The sequence below is a fragment of the Fringilla coelebs genome, assembly GCF_963513975.1.
Source record: "Fringilla coelebs genome assembly, chromosome: 12".
Taxonomy (NCBI): domain Eukaryota; kingdom Metazoa; phylum Chordata; class Aves; order Passeriformes; family Fringillidae; genus Fringilla; species Fringilla coelebs.
Window position 1 is genome coordinate 13,727,427 of NC_140038.1, and position 26,599 is coordinate 13,754,025.

The 26,599-nt window shown below is 41.4% G+C and overlaps 2 protein-coding genes across 2 annotated transcripts in view; one reads left to right on the forward strand and one right to left on the reverse strand.

Annotated features, from left to right (window-relative positions):
• The first annotated feature begins 588 nt into the window (after nucleotides 1-588).
• On the forward strand, nucleotides 589-5,783 carry STARD5 (StAR related lipid transfer domain containing 5). The gene is made up of 6 exons (XM_084213749.1): nucleotides 589-819; nucleotides 922-971; nucleotides 1,073-1,205; nucleotides 2,582-2,699; nucleotides 3,728-3,821; nucleotides 4,355-5,783. The coding sequence occupies exons 1-6, from the start codon at nucleotides 730-732 to the stop codon at nucleotides 4,500-4,502; spliced, it is 633 nt and encodes a 210-aa protein (XP_084069875.1). The 5' UTR covers nucleotides 589-729; the 3' UTR covers nucleotides 4,503-5,783.
• A 1,644-nt stretch (nucleotides 5,784-7,427) lies between these two features.
• Nucleotides 7,428-26,599, reverse strand: part of IL16 (interleukin 16) — a gene marked incomplete at its 5' end in the record, with an annotated part of 28,487 nt that continues 9,315 nt past the window's right edge. The window contains 19 exons of the mRNA XM_084213809.1: nucleotides 7,428-7,648; nucleotides 7,896-8,021; nucleotides 8,875-9,127; nucleotides 9,821-9,922; nucleotides 10,116-10,299; nucleotides 10,803-11,892; nucleotides 13,044-13,182; nucleotides 14,717-15,192; nucleotides 15,894-15,981; nucleotides 16,711-16,843; nucleotides 18,016-18,133; nucleotides 19,173-19,386; nucleotides 19,480-19,553; nucleotides 19,752-19,866; nucleotides 20,249-20,359; nucleotides 22,119-22,261; nucleotides 22,702-22,795; nucleotides 24,286-24,394; nucleotides 25,059-25,186. Of these exons, the coding sequence (XP_084069935.1) occupies nucleotides 7,455-7,648; nucleotides 7,896-8,021; nucleotides 8,875-9,127; nucleotides 9,821-9,922; nucleotides 10,116-10,299; nucleotides 10,803-11,892; nucleotides 13,044-13,182; nucleotides 14,717-15,192; nucleotides 15,894-15,981; nucleotides 16,711-16,843; nucleotides 18,016-18,133; nucleotides 19,173-19,386; nucleotides 19,480-19,553; nucleotides 19,752-19,866; nucleotides 20,249-20,359; nucleotides 22,119-22,261; nucleotides 22,702-22,795; nucleotides 24,286-24,394; nucleotides 25,059-25,186 (3,891 nt within the window). The 3' untranslated portion in view covers nucleotides 7,428-7,454. The remainder of the gene's footprint in view (nucleotides 7,649-7,895; nucleotides 8,022-8,874; nucleotides 9,128-9,820; nucleotides 9,923-10,115; nucleotides 10,300-10,802; nucleotides 11,893-13,043; nucleotides 13,183-14,716; nucleotides 15,193-15,893; nucleotides 15,982-16,710; nucleotides 16,844-18,015; nucleotides 18,134-19,172; nucleotides 19,387-19,479; nucleotides 19,554-19,751; nucleotides 19,867-20,248; nucleotides 20,360-22,118; nucleotides 22,262-22,701; nucleotides 22,796-24,285; nucleotides 24,395-25,058; nucleotides 25,187-26,599) is intronic.

Consider the following 26,599-nt stretch of genomic DNA (forward strand, 5'->3'; position numbering starts at 1 on the left):
ACACATCAGATGAGGCTCTTTTTATCTGATGCAGCCAGAGCCGAGGATGCTTCCTGAATAAATTCAGCAGGGAATCAGCTTCCTGCAAACGCAGTTGCTACTTAGAGTAGATCTTGATGTGCCTTGTTTGACTATGCTGTGGCCCAAACAAATCAGGAGAAAATGTTAACTAGAGAGAGTAGTGAGTTTCTTTGGAGTGTATCACATGGGCAGGGGAGTTATTTGACAACGTGAGTCAGATTTCTAGATTAAATCCTAGATCCTCTATTAGTTTTCTCAGACCAGCCTAGTAAGCTTCTCAGTGGTAAACTTTCGATCCGTGGCCTTTAAAAAACACACTTCATTACTCGTAGTTTTCAAATTCTATCCCGTTTTTCACCACTGGAATTTCGCACTTCCTTTAGATACTGAAGACCGCTTGGTTGGTTTTTCGCTTCTTTCCCTCCGCGTCACTGGGATCGGGATAACGCCAGTGACGAGCGCGGGGCGGCCCCATCTCTGAGGAGGCGCTGCTCCGCCTCCGCTCCCACGCACGTTCCCACATCCCGGTTTGCTGCCGGGCTGTCCGGGCTCCGCCGCTGCCCAGCCCCGCGCTCGCTGTCCCGTGAGGCGCGGCCGGGCCGGGCCGGGCCGGCGTCACCCTCAGGTGAGGGGCGGCGCCGCCATCGGCCCAGGGGCGGCGCGGCGCGGGCGCTCAAAGCGGCGCCGCAGCGGCCCCGCCTGCCCGCCATGGACTGCGCGGGGCGCGCCGAGGCGGCGGCCGAGCAGCTGCGGCTCTACCGGCGGGACCCCGACGGCTGGCGGGGCTGCCGCAGCACGGTGGGTCGGGGGCCGGCGGGGCTGCCGCAGCACGGCGGGTCGGGGGGCTGCGGGGGGACGGGCGGGAGCCGGCCCGGGGACTGAACGCTTGCCGTCCCGCAGGGTGAGGTCGCGGTGTCCTGGAGACCCTCGGCGGAGTTCGCTGGCAATCTGTGAGTACGGCTCGTTCCCGGGGCGCGGGGTCCTGCCCGCGGTGCTGCCGGGGCCAGGCAGGGTAGAGCGGCGCGGTTCGGTTTGGTTTCGCCCCCCGCAGGTACAAGGGAGAGGGCATCCTGCCCGCCAGCCCGCAGAATGTCTGGGAGTGCATCAAGCCGGTGGCCGGCGGGCTCAGGACCAAGTGGGACCAAAACGTGAAGGACTTCGAGGTCATTGAAGCCATCAGTGATGTAAGTTCCTTAAAAATTGTTCTGGCGAGATTTGTGCAGGGTTGGGCCTTATCAGACAGCCGATGTTATGTGCAGGGAGGTAGCGAGTTGTACTGTGTTTCTGGCTGGATCAGCTGAAAGATACTGGGTTAAGAAACATTTTTTCCTTTGGTTTTGTTTCTTTTTTTCTTTATCTTTTTGCATACATTTTATTAACATATATGTATGTATAGACAATAGCTTCTCTTTCTGGAAGGAAAGGAAAATCATTCTTGGCTAAAAAGATGCAAATGTTTAACATGCATATGTATACATATTTGTGTGTGTGTGTATAACGTTAAATATATAACATTAAAGATTCCTGCACTACATTGTGGTTAGTATAACATTAAATATATAACATTAAAGGTTCCTGCACTACATTGTTGTTAGTAAGCTCAGTGTGATGCAAGAGGAGGTTTAGAGAGTACACAGACTTAGCTAAGCAGTGAGGCATTCACGTCATCAGCCATCAGTTCAGGCCCCATCTTTCACCATGGCAGCAGTGATGCTCTGCCCTGCACATCACACCCTGCCTTTAGCTGGCCTCAGCACCCAGTGCTTTGCATCTGTCATTAAAATGGAGATGTTGCAATTTGAGCAGACAGATGAGCAGGGCTGTGTACGAGCAGCAGCTTCTGCTGCCACGTTTGTACAGTCTAATTCCTTTTTTTTAAAGCAGGTGGGAAAATTAAAAGGGTGTTGGATTTAGATCACGAATCTGAAGTGGTGGTATGTGCTCGGAGACAGCCAGATGTAAACACAACTAGTCCCAGAAATGTTTGTGGAAGTTCCAGGAAGGTTGCTTTTCTTGGGAAATCCTGTAGGCGTTTAGTATTCATTATAGACAAGTTCAGGAATGCTGCAGCCTGCCACTTGAAATTCACAAGACTTGCCAGCACCTACCAATGAGGTGGAAACATCTGGTTTGGGAGCCAGTCAGGGAAGCAGATGGTAGCATTAATGTTTGTGCAGTGTTACAAACTGGGTTATCAAGCTGTATCCTGTGTATACTACACAAAGAAATTATCTTTGCCAGTATCCTGGGGAGGACAAGGGTTTTAACTGTCCTGGGAGTACAGATGTGCCAGATTTGCATTTCAGCATCCCTTGTGGTATCTGTCCCCTATGAACATGGAAGCAACACCTTGTCACTCTCGTTTTTTCCTTGATTGATCATGGTGGTGCCTTTTGACTGTGGTGTTTTACATTTTGTTCAACAAAGGATGTAGAACACCCTTTAGATGGAGTTTAGGAAGTCTAGAAAGTATAACTAAAGGAGTGCCAGAAAGTGCGGGGATTTTTCTCCTGTACTTTTGAAAACATCAACTGACATAAATCTATTCTGTAATTCCCAGACTGTCTCTATATGCAGAACCACAACCCCTTCAGCTTGCATGAGGATTATTTCACCAAGGGAGTTTGTGGATGTAGTAGTGATGAAGCAATACGAAGATGGGACGATGCTGTCTGCTGGTGAGGCACTTGTGTTCTGAACAGGTTCCTGTCACATTTGGAGATAACCAACAGCTACTGGAAACAACTATAAAATAAAGCTGCCAGAAATAAATATAAAATTAAAATTAAGTAACAAGCTGTTCAGTAGTTGTTGACCTGATCTTGATCAGAAGAGAAAATAGTAATCTCTCGACATAATTGTTTCCAGAGTATATAAATCATCTTAACACTCAGATAATGGTAAGACTGGCCTAAGGTTTGTTTCCTTGCTATCCTTTTGAGATTGAATAAGTATTTAATTTAGTGTTAAATTCTGGGGTATTTGAGTGTGGTTTTTTTTATTGTTTTAAGAGTTTACAGAACTTTCTAAAAGGAGTCTCATTTAGGCTAAATCCTGTTTTAACATTTCTGCACAGGGTTCAGTGAAGCCGTTGAATAAAGGTACCTACCATTCCAGTATTAGAAAATAATTGGTTTAATTTAAAAAATAGTGCTGATTTTTAAGGGGCTGCTACTGTATAGAAGGATATTTATTTGGTTTTTCACTTTCATTCTGTTGTTTAACTGTTAAAAGTTTGAGCTTTTCTTGCCCCGCTGTTCAGGTGTCCCATTTTCCCATCCTGTTCAGAAAAGCCTTATCAGGAGTTTATATACTTGCTAGAGTGCAGCTTTTCAGCAGCCAAGTGATGTATCTGTGTGATGTGGATTTGTTGGAAGCAGCCCAAATGACCTCTCAAGAAGAGCAGTGCACTCACACAACATGGGCTTGATGAAACTGTGTCAAATGTCAATGCTTCCTCCTTCAGAGCTCAGTAACAATTGCTTCTAAATTCAGCACTTTGATTTCCCCATTCTAAGGCCAGAGTGGTTCCTTTTAATGTTCTTTTCTGACCACTTGTCAGCCCCACACTGAAGAGGTTGTACTGCAGTTCCTTTTAAATACATTTTGAATAGTGAGTTTCCTTCCCATCTGGAGCTTTGCCTGCCAAGTACTCTCTCCTGTCTGCTGGAAGAATGACACTTTCCTTCAATGCTTTTTCTTTCAGCCATCAATGTGGAACACCCACTCTGTCCTCCTCAACCAAATTTCGTGAGAGGTTTTAATTATCCTTGTGGCTGTTTCTGCATACCTGTTCCAGGGTAAGAGACATCCTGCTTGAATGGTATAAATTCTAAAGCTCTCCTTATCCATTGTGTGGTGTGTTTATGTGTATGTGGCCACATGTGACCTGCAACCTCTTAGGAATGGTATATTTCTGCCTTCCCAGTAATCATTATGACTGAGTGCCCTTCTTGTTCTCATTTTTGTGCAATGAAACTAATTCATTTTCATTTCCTAGAGGGAAGTATTTAATGTTACAGAAACTGTTATCATGGTGCAATTCTCCCTGACCTCTTGAAATTCAGAAATTCAGCAAAGCATACAAGTATGGTCTTAATTTTTGGTAAATGAGTATTTGGTTGATTTGCCATAATTTATTTATAGACAGTCATGTAGCTAATTAGGCCTGGATAAATTTAAATTTTGTAGCTGCATTCATTGAAATTTGTCTGTTTTGTTTAAAAAAATAAAAGCTTTTGGAAGTATCTATTCTAATACAAGTAAGAGTCACTGAAAAGTTCTTAATGCTCTTAAACCACTGTCTATAAAATTACTTTCATTGTCTTTGCAGGGAGCCAGACAGGACTGAGCTGCTCACTTTCTTTCAGACGGATCTTGGTGGCTATCTTCCCCAGACAGTGGTGGATTCCTTTTTTCCATCTAGCATATCTGGATTTTACAGCAACCTGACCAAAGCTGTTAAGGCATTAAAAGCATGACAAGACGAGTTGTTGTTTCCTCACCAGCTGAGGGTAGGAAACAACCTGTCAGCTCGTGGGTAAAAATACAAAGTTGGTCTCAGGGCTTTTCTATCTGCTAAGATAGGAAAAAAGATGACGTGAAACAATGAACTGAGTACATTTTAAAGCAGCATTTTCAATCTGACTCCATGCAGAACAATGCATTCTTATGTAATATGAAAATCTTCACTTTAATTATTAGAAAAATACCACATCTGAGGCTGGAAGAAGCCTGGAGGCAGCAGTGGTGACTGCAGGAAGACAGACATACTGGATCTGTTCTTGCCCACTCTTTGTCAGTGTCTGTGAGGTGAAGCATTGTAAAATCCACTTAGTACCATGTCCAGGTGCAGGTCAGCTCTGTTTGGTCTCTGAAACTCCCTGTAGATTCCTGTGGAAAACTGTTTCTCCCTCAGAAGAAGATGTATCCCTCCTGCTGCCAGCACTCCTAGAGCTGCTAAGAAGCCTCAGTGGGTCCAGCCAGCATATTGTGAAAGCTAGAACAAATGGGATTATATAGAGGATTTCACTTGTTTGTTCCAGCAGACATCAATATTGATGGTAAATATGCCTTAAGTGCTTTTTTATAAGTCAAGGTCCAGCAGTGCTAATCAATGCACAGGTGTGTGGGCTGGCAGATGGACACTCTCCCTTTCCCCTCTCTGGTACCAAAACCAGTGGTTCATGACACAAGCTGCACCAATGTAGAGGCAATAAATAAAGAGGATTAAGCACTTTAATTGCCATTTTTTAAAAGGCATAGAAAATGAACTGTATTTGAATGCTTTTTGGTTTCCTGTGGGGAGAGGTTTTAACGGGTAAATAATCTTTTAATTAGCTTTGCCTTGATAGGCCATAAGGACGTTGCTTTTTTCTAAGACTGGTTTGGCTCCAAACATTACATTGGGAAATCAGCACCTGATTTTTGTGCATTTTAAGAGGTGTGTCCATTTTAAGAGATATCTATGGTGCTGGTTGCTGCAGGAACGTCAGACATTACTATGGATTACATATAATTACAAAAGTAAAAATAATTGCTGAGTGAGGAAGTTAAATGCAGGTTGTGATTTTACTGTGGTGACTCAATTATTTAACGAGGTTAATATGCTCTGCTTTCTGCCCCTCTATTTTTTTATCTTTGGTATAGGGCATGGACTTGCACAATAAGTTTCCCACTGTAAACCTCACCCTGTGGACTAGTTTTTCAAGGAAATAATTTTTAGTCCAGTCTCCTTTGTATACAAAGATGTAAAAACCTGTGAGTGTGGTGAAATAAATATTTTTTGTGCTACATCTTACTGTTTTTCCTGAATCATCCTTTGAAATGGTTCCTCTTAAGCCAAACAACTGCTTAGACCTCCAGCATCTCTCTGAATTTAAGGCATTGATGATGTCCACTACCTAGGGAAGAGGTGTTTTGGTGAGAACACTTACCCTCAAGGTTCTCTGCCCTTGGTTGTTCTTTATTTCCAATTGCTGCTCTCACAATTTTCTCTTATTTCGGTTTCTACCCAACTAAAAATTTTTTTTTGAAATAGAGGTTATTTTTTGGGAAAGAGAGCTCAGCTGAGTAAGTTGTTTGGAAGTGTTGGAGCAGATGGCTTGTCAAGAATGTTCTTTCAAGGATTAATTTACAGTTGTCTTGTGAGAAAAGGCCACAGCAAGTTCAATGCCTGGATTTAATTAATAACTTCTCCTGAAGGGAAGGATAACTCCTGCCCTTTCTCTTAACTGCTGTTTTTGAGGCATTGTGTTAAGTGTATGGAAAACAGCTCCTGAGCTCCTTAACTTCTTCCTGATGAAATTAGGTAACCAAAGAAGACTACAGAAAATTCCCATCTCCAGGAAGGTGAGCAGCCAAGGACAATAACTAGATCAGCATTCTGGCTCTCAGCTGGGAAGCCCCTTCTTCCATCCTGCCCTTGCATCTCTCCCTTTAATGAAGCAGGTCAGAAAAGACCAAGTGAGTGCATGAGACCATCTTGCCATAGGTACCTGTGCTGCTGGTAGAATTCCATACAGTCCAAACAGGAAGCAGTGTTTGAAGCACAGATATGTCTCCAAGTTATTTAGCCTTTCCAGAGTAAACATTTCAGTTCAGAAGTACTTGGATTCACAATTACTCCTGCTGGTACTTTCCCTTGAAAAATTAACACAGACATTTAAAAGAAAAAAGTATTGTTAGAAGGTAAGATTTTGTTTTGAATGGCCTAGTTATTCTCCTGCTGTAGTCCTCTTGAGACCTCTGGCCACAGGAAGGTTAGGAAAACTTCCACTACATTACCCGCATCTTCCTGCCTCCCCCTTGGAATACCATGAGAACTCCTTTCCACCCTGTGTTTGCCTGCTGCAGTTGAGATGGCTCTGTCAGCTGCTAGTAGGAAGTCAGTTTTACAGGTTTTGGTAGTCCTGAATGTTCAGTGTTTTTTATAGGAAAGCTGTAATTTTTTAGGCAATGTTTGGACACACAAAACTACAACCCCTTTCTCTGCCCTACCCATTCTCTAAGGGAGTGTTTAATTGTAGGCTCACAGACACATTTCTTGTTGCTGGGAAGGTAAGGTAAGGAGCAGGACTTGGAGAGTAGCACTGAAAATTCAGCACAGGATCTGCTTGTGATACCTGTTAAGTTAATAACTTAAAATAGGAGAGTACTATAGCTGTCACATATTTTATTACAACCACTATATTATTAACAAGGTCATTATTTTATAATTATACACTTTGCAACATCTGTTTCTGACGGTTGAAATAAGAACCATGCCCATTTCCTGCACGTTTTTGTTAATCCCAGACAGCTTTCTCTGTAACTGGCAGTAAGCTCCAGTGTACTCCTCGTGGGTGCTTTCTGAGCATCTTGCTGAGGCAGCCAAGTGCCTGCAAGGGATAAAATCCTTTGTTTGAAGATTGGCAGTAGTCTAATCCCTCCTCTTACAAAGTTTTGGATGACTTGCTGGTAACAGAGCTGCAATTCTTCCTCTTGATGATGGCTGTGATGGGCCCATCAGGTAATGCCTTGATTGCATTCCACGCCTCAAAACGAGTGAGTCCTTGCATGGCAGTTGTGTGCACTTGTAGGAGCTCATCACCAGGCTGAACAGGGCTGCTCTGTTCCAGTGCAGTCCCTGGGGACAGAAAATGAATTTCCTTTAATTCTTTCTGTGGAGGAAACTTTAATGGATCTTTCACTTACTAGTGAATGGATCACCAGCATGTTTGCTATAAACCACCTGGTCCCAGCAGGCAACAATTACTGGCACCGAACAATATAATGCTGCATTTGAAAAAATAACATTTCCACAGTTACAAATCAGCAGTCAGTTATGAGCCCCACAAGGCTGCCTGAGTTGGGAACATGTTAAGTATGTTTACCTTTAAATATCCTGTTGATGATGATGGGTTTATCCCCGTGAATAGAGCCTTTCCCTCCTTCCAGACTGAATCCTAAACCAGCAGATGTTTTTTCTAGAGTTACAGTGCAGATTGTATCCCCAGTGGCTGGAAACAAATGGAAAGTTACCACATGGACAGTACACAGTCTAAAAAGCTCAAACATCTGTTAGAAGAAATTAACTTTTGGATTGCTTGCAAAGGTCCTATAAACTGTCAAATGAAAGAGAAAGCTAAAGCTTTTAATTTCTCTGGGAAGCTGGGGAAAGAAAGTTGTGTTTGAATTAATGGGAGAATGAAAACTTAAGACATTTACTGGAATTATAAAAATTCGTTAAATGAACAAAATCTAAGGGAAATATTTGACTTCATATTAGTTATGAAGTTGTTATTGACTACTAGGCTGCTAATTTGCAGTATGGAAATAAAGCTACAGATCTCCAGTTCATGCTTTAGAAAAAAAACCGAAACCAAATCAAAACACAAAACTATTCTGAAAGTGAAATATTCTGCAAAACTCTGACCTTGCTGTGTTTCAGATGCAGCCACCTGCTATATCAAACAATAGCGTATTGTTTGTTCAAACTGAAATTCTCTTTCATGGAGAACAAGTCTTGTAACAATATTAGAATAAAGAATCACTGTTGACCAAGTTGTCATTATACCTTCAATTAGATGGTGTGCTACAATAGCCATCTTTGTACATCTACAGAAATCCACATAGAGAATCATGCTTGGGTTTTTTAGGAGTTATTTTAGAAATCCATTAATTCTTTCCCTTTTCAGTAAAGTTATTTCAAATATTTCAATGTATATTTCAGGAATGTTTTATTAACTGTGCTGTCTTTTATCAGGGTTCACAGATTTATACAGCTGCTGCTGGTTTTATGAACACCTGGATTTCAGGTGATGAGTAAACACTTATCTAGTTGGGGCTGCAAGATAATGCCACTAAACTTACCAGACTCTTGTGAGGCATCACTTGCTACTGATGATGTACTAGAGCTGATTGAAACATTGAGATTTTTTTCTCCATCTTTGAATTTTCTGGTGACAACGACAGCTTGTCTGGCTTGCCGGGCCTGTCGCATGATTGCTGAGGCGTCACTGTGAGTTGCACCTTTCAGAGACTTCCCATTAATGGAGAGCACTTCATCTCCTTTCTGAATAGTTCCTTCCTGACAGGCCAGGCCATTGGGAAATACTTTGTGAACCTATTGAAGAGGCCCAGTCACCACACACACACACAAGGGAAGAGGAAAAAAGGACATCACTAAATCCCTTAGTTAACACTTTACACCATGTGCATTTTTCATTCTTTGCTGGGAACAAGTTGCTTCTATCACATTTCAGGATGGAAGATGAATAAATTTGCACGAAGTTTCCCTGTGCACATCTTCCTCAAGCAGCCAGGGGAGCAGTTTGGCCCTGGTACCAGATAGCTAAAGCCATGCTACCCATATGACTATGTACCTTGCATATTCTACTTCCTGACCCTCTTGCTGCTCATGAGAGAAAGGAAGTGTGAGACTTATCTCTAGCTTCCAGATCCCTGATGTGTTTTTACCCACCCCATTCCTCCAGACCATCCTGCATGGTCTTCTATAAGCACGTGAGTAAGGTATTGGTTATTTCCTGCTGAGGCCTGTGTGTTCTGCCTCAGCTTTCAGAGCTGCTGGGGAAGAGGTGCCCAAGGAAGCAGGACACTGCTACCAGACACCTGGAGAGGCAGCTCTGTGCAGAAGGAACCTGTTTTCACGCACTATGGTCCTTCCAACCTTATCAATACAGCTTCCTGCTTTGATTATCTAAAAGCTAAAAACTGTAGTAGAAAACCAAGTATGTATGAAGGTATGTATTTTTAGATAGAGCATTGTTTTGAGAGGAATTTTTAAGATGCTACTTACTGTTACCACTTTGTTTTCTAGGTCAATGCCCCCTGCCAGGCTGAATCCAAGCCCAGTATCTTCTTCTTTATGCAAAACTGTAACATGAATATCATCTAGTTCCTAGGCAGAGAAAGGAATAAAGTCAAGAACTTCCCAGAAGATATGTCACAATGATTGGAAAGTCTGTTGTGCATTTTTTAATGAGACTTAGTGGCATAAGCAAAATACTAAGTTGCAAAGTTTACCAGACACATTCACTCTACAGCTTTCTGAAAATCATGCATGAAAAAAGAAAAAAAAATGGCAGGTTTACCTTTAGCGTTTCTTCATCTAGGGCTTTGACTTCCTCTATTAGCTTTGCCAGCTCCTCAGGGGAAAGCAGAGAGATGACTGACTGCCCCAACACACCGGATGCTTGAGGTGAGCTCTGTTCCTGTTTGTCTTCCTCCTTCCCTTTGTCTGCCAGGCTCACCGTGTATTCTCTCAGCTCTGAGAGGCTGTCCCATTGTGACAAGAACAAAAAAGAAACATTGAGCTATGAGAGAACATACCCACTAAAGCAAAAGGCAATTTTGGAGCAGTCATCTTTTCATCTTAGTAGTATGTAATTCGGGAGGCAACTCCTACAACTATTATAAATACAGGCAAATGGAAATTAATCGTGTTCACTTAAAGGAAGTAGAATCCATTGCATAAAAGAATGAGAAAAATTTCGTGGCCTCAGGCAAATGCACTTAAATTTGCTTTATCATGGAGATTCTAGAAATAATGGGCCTTAAAATAGGATGATGTTTGAAATGTCCATGTACGGATATAATACAAATGAAAAACAAGATTAACAGTCATGAGTCATTTAACCTTCATGATCTAAAATGTTCTTAACTTAGTCTGTGCTTTACTTCTGTGTGCTGCTACCTTAGAACTTTAATCTGTCAGTGAATCAGTGCAGCTGCTCACCAGTGCTGATCTGTAAATCTGAGTTTTAAATATGGTATCTTACTTTAGGGAAAAGCCAGTGTCCAGGTGATGGTTCTCACTTGCAGGTGAGGTGGAAGCCCCATCCTCCTCCATGGAGGACTGAGACACTGTGTCCAGAGTTTCCCATGCACTGTTTCCAGAAGAGGCTGAGGACTGAGGAAGGCAAAGCAATGATTTCATTAAAGCAGATGACACCTGGCTGCTGATGGAATAGATTTTGCTACACTTCTCATCAAATGGCTTCATTATCTCACAAGCCTGGGCAGCAGTGAGAGGGAAGCTTCGTGACCTTAGGCTGTGCGCTTTCGCTACTGACACAAGATGGGAGTTAACGGCTCCTGGAGTGAGGAGACTTGATGAACTTTCAGTGCTGGCATTGCTGCTTTTCTCTGAGCTGGTTTTCTCTGGTCTGGCAATACTCTCCCTGCGAGAGGAAGATCTGTCCAGGCTCTTTGTAGCCACAGGTGACTGTTGGTGGCTGTTTTCACGATGTAGGAGGAGGGGTTGGTTTGAACAGGCTGGAGCTGCCTCTGCCCCTGCTGCAGGGTGAGAAGGTTCTTTCTGCACCGATGGTTTTAGGCTCAACCTTCGGGGGGTTTTTTCAGGTGACTGTGGAGCGCTCAAGGATTCAAATGAGCTTATTCTTTGTTTTATTGACGATCCTCCCGGAGACACACGTGATAAGCTGGATTGCAGTTTTTTGCTGGAAATACTGTCATGGTTGGGAGGACTTTGCTCTGCCTGTGGTTTTAGATCTGAGTTTGTTTTCCTCAATCCTTTCAGACTTTGACGGAACCAGGTGGGCTTTGGTGCAACGGGAGGACCCTTTTTCACACTGTCATTTTCATCTGATTTCAGCACTTTGGAACCCACTAATTCTGATTCCGATTTCTTTAGAACTGTCTCAGAGCTGCTTTGATTTAGATTCTCTTTTTTTTTGTCTATGCCAGGTTGCAAATCTAAGTGGACGTTGTTTTCGCTCATGGTAGGATTAAATAAGCTTTTTATGCAGTCAGAAATTTTAACCCAGGGGTCTTCTGTTGTATCAAGACTATAATCTACCCGTGCTTGTCTTTTAAGTACAGGCCGTTGTATTGATGAAAGTGGAGTCCCTGTAATAAAGAGACATCGATTATAAACAACCATCCATCTACTTCTCGCTGCATCATTATTAATTCATTAACCCTGAACTTCATTCAAGCCTCTGATAAATTTTTTTGAAGTTTCTAAAAGATTTAAACATTTAAAAATTCTTCATTCTTGAGCCATAAATTCTGAATCCAGACACTGAAATTAACTGAAAAACAAGGCTCTTGCACACTTAAATATGAGTTTGTTTTTTAGAGGGTTTACAAATACTGAAATTCTGGGGTGCTGAAATCTTGATACAGTATGTAACAGCTAAAATAGAAAGTAAAAATTGCAATGTTTTTTGGAGCCTAGAGAAAAAGGTGGTGTTACAGTAAATTCTTTGAAAAAACATTTGTTTTCTACATTTATAAGTATATCCTACTCTAAAAAGACTATCATAGGAAGATCTTCTATATTTAAGCTTCAAATTTCCTCAGGCATTTCCAGTTGATTTTTCTGATAAGTAAAAACTTGATTCTAATATGGGACTATTTTTTACTTCAGAAAGCAATTGAGCATTTTAATGTTAGACACAGTAGAGCTGAATGGCAGCAAAGTTCTGTTTGTGCAGCTGCACAGGTACAGTTTTCTGCTCCAGTGTGAACTTTTCTAAGGCAAAATTTTTACTTTTTTTAATGATCTGAGCCATAACTTACAGAATTACATAAGCCTGTATGTTGTAAGAGATATCTTGAGATTGTCTTGTTCCCTTAACACTAAGTTTCCTTAATTCTAATTAGCACAGCAGAAAAGTAACTTATCAGTGGTTTGTACCATTGCAACACTAGGTCTTGAAAATGTGCATAAAAATATCCTCTAGAAATGCTAAAACTAAGCTTTAATATGAGATGTTCAGAATAACTAAGCAGTTTCATCTGAAGCAATATAGAAATACTGCCTATTAACAATTTTTACAACAAATCATCTCTTATGCTGCTTTTGATTTAGTTTCCCTTTCTTTACAGAGATTAATCAATAATTTGAAATTTCATCTGTTCATCCCAAAATGTACAGATATTGTTTGAAGACTACATTTAAAGAAAAAGTGAAATCAGCTCAATACCCAGTTTGGAATCCAAACTAAATACTGTATATTTAGCTGAGGGAAAAAAGTTCATTAAATTAAACATACCTAATTTTTCTCTTTTTTCTTGATCTCTGCCCACTGGAGCAGCAGCTGTGTGTTCCTTATCACATGCAGTGGGAGAAGTGGTGAAGACACTGTGGGTTACATCGGTTTGATGTCCCTCTAGCATTGCTTCTCCAACTTCCTGCTGAACAAACAGGAAAGAGAAGTGTTTCAGAATGCAATTATGCAAACCACACTATAAATGAATCTGAAAAAATATATGAATCTGGAAAAAACAGAAACCCCATATAAAATTGTGGGCCTCAGACTGACTAATACAAAATTTCTGGGGAATAAAGGTTAAAAAAAATTAAAAATCACTAATAAAACTTTCTCTTAATGATCTGAAATACATTCTGACAAGAAACTTTCTCTCATGGGTATATACAGATCTACAGACTGTCTAAATAGAGGAAGTTGTCTTCTTAAACAGACCTTGATTTTTCATGGGTTTTATTGATCTTAAGATTTAGGTTTTTCTCACTGTCATTTAGAATGACTAAGTACGAAGAATAAGAAGTTGCAGGGAGTGGTAAGTTCAACAAGTACTTATTGCCCTTAATTTTACTTCTGAAAGTTGATTTTCTAGCAGTGGTTTCTAGTTAGGGGATGGTAAAAATGACCTTACCTAAGATGCTTAACTGAAATTTTCTTGGATATTAACATTATATGTGGACTTTAGTTTGCTCTATATAATTTTGTACTGATCTTTACAGCTTGGGAACTGGTTGGGGGGGCAGTTTGTGGGTTTTTGTGTTTGGTTTGGTTATTTGTTGTTTTGGTTTGGATTTTTTTGTGTTTTGTTTTTTGTATTTTTCCTTTGCATTGCACTGAGAGCAGTTCATTTCTACTGCCATATTACTAAACCTGAGGAAAAGAAGTTTCGATTTTAAACGAACCACAATTTTGTTTCAACATGCAGATCTTGCAATCCTTCACACTCATGCAAAAGTGAAACACTCTCTGTTGCCCTAGATAAGAGAGGGAACTGAAATTTAGCAATGTATAAATGAACAGTTTTCAAATACTCTAGCTCACTAACAAAAATGCATGTGCACCACAATTTAAATGGTTTTATTTAATACCTCCTGGTTTCAAGAAATGTATCTGAGCCCAAGATTCCCCACTGCACATAATGTTAGTGCTTTCTTTCAGTAAAAATCCACTACTGAAACAAAGAAATTATTGTCCCATGACTACTTCTATAAATGGTATGACTCTGTGACACAGGTAGCTGGGGTGAGCCACACCAAGCTGGCATCAGAGGCTGTGTAAACCCCTCCAGTCCCAGCCCAGGGCATAACCCTGAAAGCCTACTACCAATGGCACATGCTCATGAGGAGAGGCAGGCACTCAGATTAATTCTTGCAGCTGCTCTCAGATCTCTGGGATTTTAACTCAGATACCTTAGTAGGGAAGATTTTCTTCAGACAATTCTCTGCCTTCTGACCTTATTTTGAACATAACATTTTGTGCTATACTGGCTTCACTAAGATACACACCTTATTTTCAAAACAGAAGAGCCTCATCTTCTTCCCCCAATTCTCATGTGTATATACTTTTTCTCTCTCTTTCCTACTCTTCTTCCTGCTGCCATGCAAGGCCACTTTGCCTTCCTCCTTCCCCTGCCTCACAAATATGCAGAGACAAGAAAAATGTTGTAAATTTTACTTTACCTGCACACTTGCAGAAGATGATGCAGCCATTTCTGATACAAGCTTTTCTTTTCTGTCTGCATTACGCATGTCATCACACGTGCAGTCCTGCTTGAAGTATTTCCTTGGTGGAGGTTTGGGCTTTGATGATTTAGGTTTTCTAACGAGGATCTCTGATGACTTCTTAGCGTTTTGCAGGGCTCGACCACCTTCGCTACAGGTGGGAGGGGAATTTCTCCCTGAATTATTGGCAGAGAATGAGTAGAGCAGTCCAGGCTGCTGGGTGATTGGTACATCTACACTGTGTACTCTTGCTTTCAAGTCTGTGAGCTGGTGCACAGCAGCAGGGGCACAGGAGGCCCGGGGGTTGTAGCTGCTGTCGCTGCTGGAGCGGGTCATGAGGCGCTGTGCCCTGCGGCTGCAGCAGCCCGTGCTCCTGTCCGTGTGCTTCTCACAGGGCTGCCTCCCGTGCCAGCTCATTTCCAGCCTCTTAACACCTGTACCAGGAACATGGCCAAAATGTCTGTTCAGTACATGCAGAGAGCTCACTTCAAAGTTTCAGCTGATGAAATCTGCCCCTAAATGTCATCTTCAGTGGATGCAAAGGTGTGATTTATGCATTGAAGGCTTGTAGGGTCAAGAGTCAACAGCCAAGTTCCTGGACAACCAAATAACATTTTCCCTATATATAGGTATGTCAGCACTATAATTTTACTGATGACTGTTACCTATTGGTTCTTTAGAAGACACTCAAAGGAGTATCATTACTGGGAGAGGATGTCATACCTGAGCTGGGCAAATAGCTCCAGCCATGGTCGCGTTTCTTCACAAAAAACAAGGTTTACCCCTAGGACATCATCTTCATAGTTCTTTGTTGACATAGTCCTGTCACCTACAGAGAGTGGTTTGAAAATCTCTAAGCACAGCTTGTGAATTGGAGAGGATGAGCAACCGTGAGAGGAAGTTTGCACAAGAAATTTTTGTTGGTAATCAGACAGACTTGGTGTGTTCTCACCAGTCTGGTAACATATCCTTAGAGACATGTTAGGAGGGCTGTCCTGTGAGGTTTCCTCCTCTTTCTTTTTTTCTGCTCTGGGTTACTTGACTGTTTTCAAGGATTCTAATACAGTGTGTACTCATCCTTGACATCTTTTAAGTCAAACTTACCATGTCTCAGTGAATGCATTTATTCCCTTACCTTCAGTACTCCATTGGTGTCTCTCCTTTCCAAATCTGTTGCTTTCTACAGCTTGTGCAACAGCTTCTTTTAGCTGTTGCTCAGACACCTAGGAAATATTATGCCATTTTAGTCTCATGAGGTGAGTTAATTGCAAATCATTATATTTGTATATATCCCAGTATATATGAAGTATATCTATGGATATGCTCTTTTTAGTGGCTGTTTAGGTAAAATGGGACCTTTCAAAGACAAATGTTCTTTTGCAGATTTCACTAGAAGTGGAGTCCTGGATTTACCAGTATAAGGTAACTCAATACAGCATAGTTTATGTAACAATTTAAACTTGATAATAATATATACAGTTTTTGGTATTAGGAAGCATTTTGTAGAAAAACCTTGCAAGAATAAAACACTGTACTTCAATATTAATTTAATTACAAATATTGGCAGGGCAAGACCTAAATTCAATTACTGAAAGACAGTGTATAAACATTTATTTCTTTTTGGGGAGGTATGTTCCCTCTTTCAAATTATTTACTTATTATTGTCAATTCTTTCTTACATAAGAATTATGTTTTGGGTTATTCCTTAAATGTTGTTTCTGTAACTTCCTTATTCACTGCATAGAACCTCATATAAGACTGTCACCAGTGATCTTCAAATCTTAAATGATTCCACTTAAGAGAGTGCATATCTCAGATTTTTTTGTGTGCACAGTGATGATCATAAAGAGATCATCACTGTGCACATCAGCATCTTTGTAGTCAACACTTGCTCCCTCTTAGTTCTCAGTATGTGCTATACTGAAATTCAGAAATAATACAGACTGTGCTACCTGTGGTTCAGGGTGTCTGCTAACAATGATTTGTACTGCACCAGGATCACAATGGCTCAGCACAGCATAAACTTCATTAAGGGTTGTATTTTGTACTGAAGTTTCATTAATTTCAAGAATTTCATCTCCACACCTAGAGTGATATTAAAAAAAAAAAAAAAAAAAGAGAGAGGATGTAAGCAAAGGAGATTTTCTCCTGACCTCATCTCACCCATGTGAAAACATACAAAAAGCAAATTCATAAGGTCAACCTAATTAATATTCTAACAGATTATATCTGTCTTTCTGTCCTGTTATAGAAAATGGAATGGGAATGAGTTGGATGTCAAGGGGGTTTGATCTGCCATCTTGCATGCAACCTCTGAGCTTTCTGCATGTTCAGCTGTGCACACTTGGTGTTCTTTCTGCTGTCTGCAGCTCAGCTGCTGCTTCCACCTACACCTTCCTTTGCAGTTAACACTTCACTTCTCAGGTCTTTATATTATGTTAGTGCTCTTTAAGGTCAGAAAGGATGTTATCTTTCTGCTACATATGTGAATAACCTGTTAAAAGAAAAATTCTAATGAAAAACTATCAAAATCTGCTAAATTGGATTTTTTATAGATGAAATCCAAATTTGGCTCATATGGAAACTGAGATTGCCTTGCTCTGCTCTAGTTCTCACACACATCAAGAGCCTGACTGAAGGCACTGACTTGTATCATGCAAATATTCAAATAATTTAAGACTACAGTTCTTTCAGCTAAAGTATTAGAGAGGAGGATTACAGAACACCTAAACTTAAATCAAAAATACTTAGCTGAAACTGCTGTGGTCTGTTCAATTCTCACTATGTTCAACATTACTAGTTGGTCAAAAATCTCTGAAAGTGAATTTCTACACTCTCACTAAAGCTCATTTCAGCAAATCTGTTTTTTTACTGGGCAAGAAGTGATAGAATTTGAGGAGCTTGTATCAGGAAAAAAAATCTAGTGCTCAAACAAGCCAAGCTATGCCATATGTTTAGGTTTTTCCAAATACTTTCTTATTTGGAGATCTCCTCCAGAAGCAATGCTACAAGCTTGTCTAATACCTTCAAAGTTAGCCCAGCTTGGACAAGAGCCAGAGATTTCACTGGGTTGCTGTATTTCTGGAAATCCCACATATCCCGAAGACATGCTCCAACCCTGAGAATAGCACACGTGCTTTAAACTCCAAATTCCCAGAAATCAATATTACTTCCTGCCCAAATAGGTCAAAAATAAACCCATAAAACAGATCAATGAGAAATTTGTAGCATAAGATAGCCAGTCTTTCTCATCCTACCTGAGTCTCCCATCCATATGTGCCACTGAGCCTGGCGAGAGAGTGTGAATAAAGATCCCTGAAATACACTGGAAGTGAGGGATGCTACATAACCCAATTCCAAGGCCCACACCTGGCTCTGAAAGAATAATAATTAAAAAAACTCCATTAAGAAACAGTCTAAGCAAACTATTGAAGAACCTTCTTAAAAATTAATTAAATTTAATTATTTTTTCTGCATGAACCAGAAACAAAGTCTCGTGTTCATGAATGTTGCACATTCAGTATTTGTTGCTGCTTCCACTGCATTTTCTTTACCTTTCTATTATTTTATTTTGGGGTTGTTATGGGGGCTTTTGTCCCCCTCATGATTAAAGTGTAACAGACACAATGGAATGCAGATTCATTTTGCAAAATACCTGTCATTACAGAAGAATTCAAATGGCTTTATAAGGAGACAGAATAGAAAAAAAAATCAAGGAGCTAAAACTAAGAGGAAAAACAAGCTAAAATTAAGGATACATGGCTACTGTTAGCTATATCATTTCCTCCGTCTGTTTTATATGATACAGCTGAAGACTTCTGTGAGTTTACCCTCTTTGCTCTGGACAGTCACTTATGTCAGATCCCATCCTGTGTGGTTGGTAAGTCACTGGTACCTCACAGAGGGTTTGCTTTGTTTGTTGCTCTGATGTTCCCATATTTAAAAGTTTATTTCATTGTGCCAGTGGTTGTTTATAAATATAAACATGATGACGACAGCTGGAGAGGAGGTGAAAGAACTACAAGAAGTTGTAGATACTTATTTTATTTGGTTTTAAGCCTTTTCAAGAGTGAAATTAACTGCTTGCACAATTATGGATAAGAGTTGCAGAGCCTGCTTAATAAAAGGCATTTGTTGGCAAGAGCTTTACTCTTTCAAGTGAAAGATATGAACGTGACTCTCATGCTTGAGAGCAAAAAATCCTCAATGATTGGCTCTTGAGGACAGATGGCGTTCAAAATCCTGCTGTTGATAGATACTTGTTAGCACTGACAGGCACCAAGATCTAATTTAGTGCATTAAAAAAACTTGGGAAAAGAATCAGGTTTGTGAGGAAAGATATTCAGAGAGCAAATGAACAGCAGTTTGTCAGTCAGTGCTTTGTTGGCAGTGCTCAATTAATGTCAACACTCACCTTTGTTTAGGGTAACTTCCATTATTACCCTGTCATTGGGCTTTGTAGGATTTAAGGAGAATGCTGCATTTTCTGAGCTGAAAGAGCTGTTTTCCTTGGTTATGCATGTACTGGAACTCAGTGACTGACACAAGAGGGGTGACTGACAGCTGGAAGCAGAATGAGGTGTGCTGAAGCTTGTCCTGACTGTAAGTGTCAGAAGACCCTTTTTGGCCTGCTGGAAAGAACAGACAGTGAGTGAATGGGTTGAGCTCACATGCACATCGTGTCTAAAACCAGAGGTTGTTCTGGAGGGAGAGTACATAACCTTAAATTTCTGCAAAGCATCATAGTGTGTTAATCCATGCATGGATTCTCCATTCAGTTCCAGGATTTCATCACCTGTTTTGAAAGAGAAAAAATTATATTACTGCATTGTGCAGTGAGTTACATGATAACATACATGCACTGAAAATGACTCTTGGAAATGCAAAATTGAATGCAGGTGTAAAAGTCACTTAGGGTTCATTTTAGCTTCAATCTGTCTTTCAGTGTCATTTTTTGGGAAGTGGGAAAAAGGAGACAAGAGGTATTTCCCACCTTCTTGTAGCCTTCCATCAGCAGCAGCAGCTCCACCAGGAAAGATGGTTTTGACATAGATGCCTATTGGTCCATAAATGCTGTCTTTACCACCAACGATACTGAAGCCCAAACCCTAATTTATGGAAGAAAAAGTCTGTGAGAACCCATGTTCAGTTCTCATAACAGTTCATTTGCAGTTCCTTCTGCATTACCTACATGGGCAGTGTTGTCAGTGGAGTAGTATAATACATGAAAAAACAGTCAAGTCACATTCCTGTAGTAAGAGTAAATGGGAATTTCAGGAGAATCCTCTCATATTTTGCTTTTTATTTGTTCCAATCAATTAATTCACTATTATATGCACATAGGAAGGTGTCTAAATTATTTTTAAAATTTTTTCTTGGATATGACTTGGCAGCCCAAAAGTAGGAACCTGCAGTCACTTCTCTGCACGTTGCAGATCACATTTGTGACATGAAGTAAAACTCATGGTAAGTCAACAGAGTCAGTCTTACCTTTCCTTGTCCTTTCATCAATACAATGTTTGAAATCACGGAAGCCTGTGAGCCACAGGATGTGTGCACAAGTTGTGCTGTACTTAGGGATCTAGATGGCCTCGAAATTGCCTGTGAACATTAAAAAAACCAACAAAAGCCACAATTTCCTTTTAAGAATAAACAGAAATTCTTGAACATACATTGCAGCAACTTGTTTATTTGAAATTTTCTTCCTTATAACTGAGCATGCTAAAAATTGTTTTTTTAAAAAAAACCTTGTAATTTTCATAATCTGTTATTCAGAAAATCTCTGCTCACTGAATTTGTATTGTAGGGACTAAATTGGAGAAAAATTAGGGTGTTGGTCCTTGAAGTGGTGCAATGGTGTAGAAAGATATATTTGTGTTCTGGCTTGAGTCCCCATGCCAAAACCCCATTTGTGGTCATTAGGGGACGTAAACAAGTATTATAATTTTTGCCTTCAAGAACTGAACTAGAATCAAGACATTCAAAATCTTTCCTTCATCTTGTGACTAAAAACTTTATCTTGGCATATACCAAACCTGTTTTCAGCATTTTCCCCAAAATATGAATTTGTGCTGGATTTCCTAAATTCAGCCTCTGAGATTTGCCCCACTTTAATAAACTTTTAATGAAATATTTAGTGAAATGTTTAATGAAAACCTCCTATTTCAACATAGAATTGGGTATTACAAGATAATTAAACCCTGACAGAAGTCATTACCCAAAGCGAGCTGTGCATGAAGTTCAGCAGGGTCAGAGTTAATTGCACTCATTACACATCTGAAAGAGTTCAACGCTTCTTTTTTTTTTTTTTTCTTTTTTTTTATGCAGCAAAGTGAAACTAGCAGGTCTTGAAGAGTGAAAAATCAGCCAAAATTATGGCTTCTGCATATGCAAGAGTCTCAGTTTTGACATGAAAACCAGATTATCTAATCAACATGGGACTGGGAATGGGATTAAGAGGTGAACAGGTATGCAACACCAAAAACACACTCTCCAAAATGCATTCCTCTGTCAGACCAGGGTGACTGTTTATTCTGGTATGGGGTCTTCTGAATCTGAAACAGGAAATTTTCAAATTTCCTTTGTTTCTGTGTGAGAAGGTGTATTTTTTATTTCTCTTTGTGGTGGGTAGCAATACCCAAAGCCAGGATGCTGCCAAGGAGCCTCTTCAAAGGGGCAGGGTGTGCCACACAGGAGCTTTGAGGAGCAGGAAAGCCAGTGAATCCCTGAGGACCTGTCTGTGCACTCGGGTGTGGTTTGGCTGGGGTTTGTGCTCTGGTTTGCAGCCTCCTCATTCCCGTTAAAGCCTTGGGTCCCTCAGGGTGAGTGATGGGCCTGGAGAAGGCAGGGAGGGAGGTGGGAGCTGAGTATGAGGAGCTTTGCCTCCATCTCTTCTTCAGGTCTGAGTCTGAGACTTTTGGCCGTCAATCCCCCAAACTGTCCCAGCCTCTGATGGATCACTTAGCACCCATCTGGAGAGCACAGGAGCCAGTCTCCAGCCTCCTTTAACAGGCGTTTAAATCTTTCTCTTTCAGTGGGGGCCATGCTGAGTCCGTACCCGCTTGTGGCCGTGGCTCGGCCAGCGCAGGTGCCAGGGCAGACTGGTGCTCAGAGCAGGGTGGTAAACCACCCTTGGGAATTTACCCACCCCTTAGAACCTGCTGGGCAACGGGAGGGAGAACCTGGAGAAATGGGGGTTTGCCGGCACAGAGCCTTTCTCGCTCTCCCACCCGTCAGAGAGGAGATGGTGGGGGCAGAAAGCAGAGGAGGCAGAGTGACTGCGGGGATCTGGCAGGATGTGCCATGCAGGGAGCCCTGCTGGGGACAGCGCCGCGTTTCCCGGCGGCTCCGCGGCACTCACCGGGGCTCTCCCGGCGGGGCAGTCCAGCTGCTGCGACAGCGATTTCCGGCCGGCGTGCAGGGCGGGCGGCGGGCGCTCCCTGAGGGCCGCGGCCCTGCGCGGAGCCGGGCCCGCCCCAGCCCCGGCCCACAGCGGGCTCGCACCTGCCGGGGGGCAGAGAGCCGAGTTATTGGACAGCCCGCGCAGGCGTTTTAGGTAAATGTTACCCAGAAGTGTTTTTGACTTTGTTAAATCGCTTTGTGAAGGGATTGATGTTCTCAGTTGTCACTTTGGCGACAGCGATTGATGTTGAATATAATAAAAAGCATGCATTCCCTACCAAAAAAGTGTTGGCCTGTTTAGAATACGCCATTTAAAAAAGCCCCAAACCATAAAATGCAAACCTTATGCACCAAACCAGGATGCAAAACCTTGTGAATACAGCAGCTGATGATTTTATGCATCAGCAATTCTTAGCTAAGGATCCCAGAATAAATCTGGACAACATTCAACATTTCTTTTAGCAGCACAGTACCATGGCACAATGGGGGGATCTGCACCCCCCGAGTATTGCAAGAAAACAGATGAGTGCTCTGCAACTTACTGGTGGAGTTACTGCGAGTCCGCTGGCATGCAGCCTTACCGTGCAGAAAACCATTCTGTATTTCCAAAGGCCTGCCCTTACGTGCTGGTGCTTCCTAAAACAAAACAAACAAAAACCCAACAAAAAAACCCCCATTGCTATGCAAGAAATTTCCAAAGTGATCTATTCTTAAAAAATTAATTTCTTCTAATTTGGCTTGCACAGGTTTCAGCCTGCATTAAAAAAAAAAATACATGGAGCAAAATTCATTATTTAAAATAAATAGGAGGATAAGGGGAATGAAGCTCAAAAGTTTGCTATAAAAATGATTATAACGAAGTAATAAGATAGAGATTCAGGTCCTTAGACAAAATGAACAGAAAATTAATTGGACACCCCCAGTTGGTCCAGACAGATTGATAGATGGGTAAGGTATAGCCGTGCTTATCTAATTTCTGGAGGTAGCTGATACTTTTCAGGTCCTTAGGGAGGTGTTACATTCAAGAGGAAAATTCTTAATCCCATTTTATGCAATGGTGGATATGTGTCTAACTTCTGATTCAGATGGATGTTTTTTAGTCAAAATACAATCTGAGCATTCAAAAACGTCTGAGGCCTAAGTTTAAGAGCTTTCAAAAAAATCAGTACCTTCCAGTTGGAATCTCCTGTTGCTTTTGAGAATATAGTCCTTAATTCTAGCATTTAAAAACTTGTAGATTAAACATTCAGCTTTCTAAATGCAGGTTTTTAGAACTGTTGGAAAATAAGTACATGATCACATCTGAATAACAGTTGATCTTAGGAATAATTTCTGGGTGGTTCCTGCTACTCCTGATTCTGATCCCGTTTCTGTGGCAATTATTTTGATCCTGAGGGAATCCCAGTTAAAGGAAGAACATTACTAAATACAGACACCATATGGAAACTGATATAAATAAAACAAAACGCCAAATTTTTGCTCAATGTTATTCTGAGCTGAGACAGGAGCAGTGTCAGAGCACGTTCAGGAGTTCTGTTTGGAGATACAAGACCTATGGAATGCTAATTTTCCTCTTGGACAGCAGGTGGGGGTATTGCCAAGTAGCAAAATCCTACTAGGGCTTTTCCCTTAGGGAACTCTTCAGAATTAGAAACACGGAGAAGATCCTTAAAGATGAATTTTGAAAATGATTTTGCAGTGTTTCCCTTGCCAAGCTAGCTAGCTTGAAAATGAGCTATGGATCCTAGATTCACAGAACTACTTTGTTACAGGGCCTGCTCTCTGGCTTCTCTGAGATTCATGGATCTTCCCTTAAATCCATCTCTGCCTTTCTTCAACTTCTAAATGGAAAATTAATATTGGCAAGCTGTGTGTTTCTAAAAGAAGGGTTTGAACAGCCCTTGCTAGAGTTTCCCAGAGCCTTGGCTTCCCCACAGCCTCTGTTTGTCTGGGAAAAAGCTATGCTGAAAGTCACCAGAGTCTGACCACAAGAGGTTTTGGGTTTTGTCATGAAAGGCAAAACCATCTTCAAATGTCTGATGAACAAATTCCCCTCCTCTCTAAAGTAAATGTCCAATCACCCCACAGTTGCTCGTGCTTACTTTGTGAGCCGTCATGATGTTCACCAGCCGTGTCGGTGGGGGAATGAGAGACTCAGCCTCCTTTCTGGACAGGTCTTTCAGTGATTGTGCATTTAGTGCTAACAGTTCATCCCTTGGGCTCAGGCAACCATCCCTTAAAGGAAAAAAAGAAACATTTGTATATTATTTCACACAGAATAATATATCCCTGTTCCATGTGCTGTCTCACTATCTGAGGAGTCAGCTGCAGTTCTCCCTTTGACCTGGGCTGCCATGAGGTGCCTGGGTGGCAGATACACCCCATCCCCTGCTAGGATTTTTCCCCATTGCTCCTCTCTTCTGCCTAGTCCTGGTGATCACTGGCTGCCTGGTGATCACACAGCTGACATTCAGGCAAGGCATTCCTCCCTTCTCACTGTCTTGCACCGAAAAATTGACCAAAGACTACATTTACTTCCTGTTAGGAATCTTGTCTCAAGTTGCTTTCCAGTGGCCTTGTGGGACTGATGCCAGCCTACACTGCCCTTTAACAAGGGATCACCATTTGAAAACCTGATGTTATGTACTCTCTCTCTCCTTCCAGGTTTTATTTCCTGGTGTAATTGAGCAGCATAGGTCCCTGAGTGGTCACAGCTTTATTTTTCTGTAATCTTAACCTGTGTCTTCAACTGGAAGCAATGTAAGGAATGATTCCCAGACATAATTTCTTTTCTCTAGATCTGAGCTTCAAGGCATGGCTTGTCACAAAAAGCTGGTTGTGCAAACTCTGTGCAAACAAATGTCTCTGTAATAGCTTGCTAACTCCACATGTACTGTACCTGTTTGCTGGGCCTTCATGGCTGCCTGTTAACCCCTTCCAGAAAGATGCACATCTCGGACTCCTGGAGAGCTTGATTCCTGAGCTGCTGTTCCCTGATGTTGAACACAGCCTGCAGATGCAGCTGTCCTGATCCAGAAGATGGAAGGTTGCACCAGAAGATGAAAGGTTGCATGAGCAAAAATGTACTAAAAGCTGTTAAAAGTTACACTTATTCTGAACCTTTTTAAGAAAGGCTTAGAACCAGGCTGCCTCCCAGGAGAACAGGAGCCTTTAACACTGTCCATTTGAGAAAAAACAATGGTGTTAGAGAGTCAGTGTTTTACAGAAGTTATTATCCTTAGGACTTCAGTGGCTTCTGGCTACAAGAGGGAAGAATTACTATATAGTGTCCCTTTGCAGGAGGGGGAGAGAACAAATAACAGACTTTTCATAGTAACTGGGTAAACTTTGCTCATGCTAACTATTGTAAGAATAGACAGCGAGGAAAATAAACACACCAGAAAATTAAATGCTCTGGAAAACAGAAGAGGTCTGAATGGAAAATAAGTGAAATAAGTGTATACAAAACACAAGAAGTTTCACCCCTGCTGCTGACTTGTTAAGTGGGGGCAGGGGACCAGAGAGGTCTGCAGCAGTGGAAAATTTTTTGTCCACTCCAGACTGGTTGAAATTGCTGTAGTCTGCATTGCATCTGGAGGACTAATTGTAAGCATATCTTTAATGCAGTTATGAATCATTAACACAGGGCCATTCAGAAGGAGAAGTAGTGCTTTGAGACATATATGGAAAGCAAAGAATGGATCAACTAAGCACATGAGGCACAACACATTTGACTAGAAAATACACTCCTGTGGCACAAATGTGAACACCTAAAAATTTTAAAGAGACGAGGAAAGGTGAAAAGTTAGCACACAATTTCTTTTCCATTTGCTTAGTATTTCTCCTGATTCAAGAGAATCATTCATTTCTCCCTTATTCTGCTCCCCACTGAACCCACCTCCTCTGCCCTCGCCAGCCTCTCCATACTCCACAAAGTGAAGAGGGCTCTCAGTGTATCCTGGATCCAGGCTTGTTCCCAAGAGATTTGTTTGACTGAGGTATAGATTTCTGAAGGGGAGGCAAATTTCATATGTTAGGACAGGCCACAAAACATAACAGTGGTCAACTGTCTGTGTTGCTCCCAGGGCCCCTGGTCAAAGTGCATAAACTATTTCCAGTAATCTGTAGTCCTCTGAGAGCACAAGGAAAGCTGTGTAGCCACTTTCCCCATCAGCAGGGCTTCATTTCCGCCCTAGGCAGAGTTCATCCAGCTCTGAGGATGAGAATCATTGTGCTGCTTCACCAAAATCAGTAGGTATTGCCTCATTCCTAACTGACAGCAAACACAAAATGCAAATTACAGCAATGTCAATAAAGGCCATTATCTTTCAGGCTGACTGCCGAAGCCTGGCTCCCATTCTGAAACCTGCCAGAGTAAATCTAAGGCTGTGAATGAATGAAATACTTAACTTGGGGCCCTGGGCTGATTTCAGTAGGTAA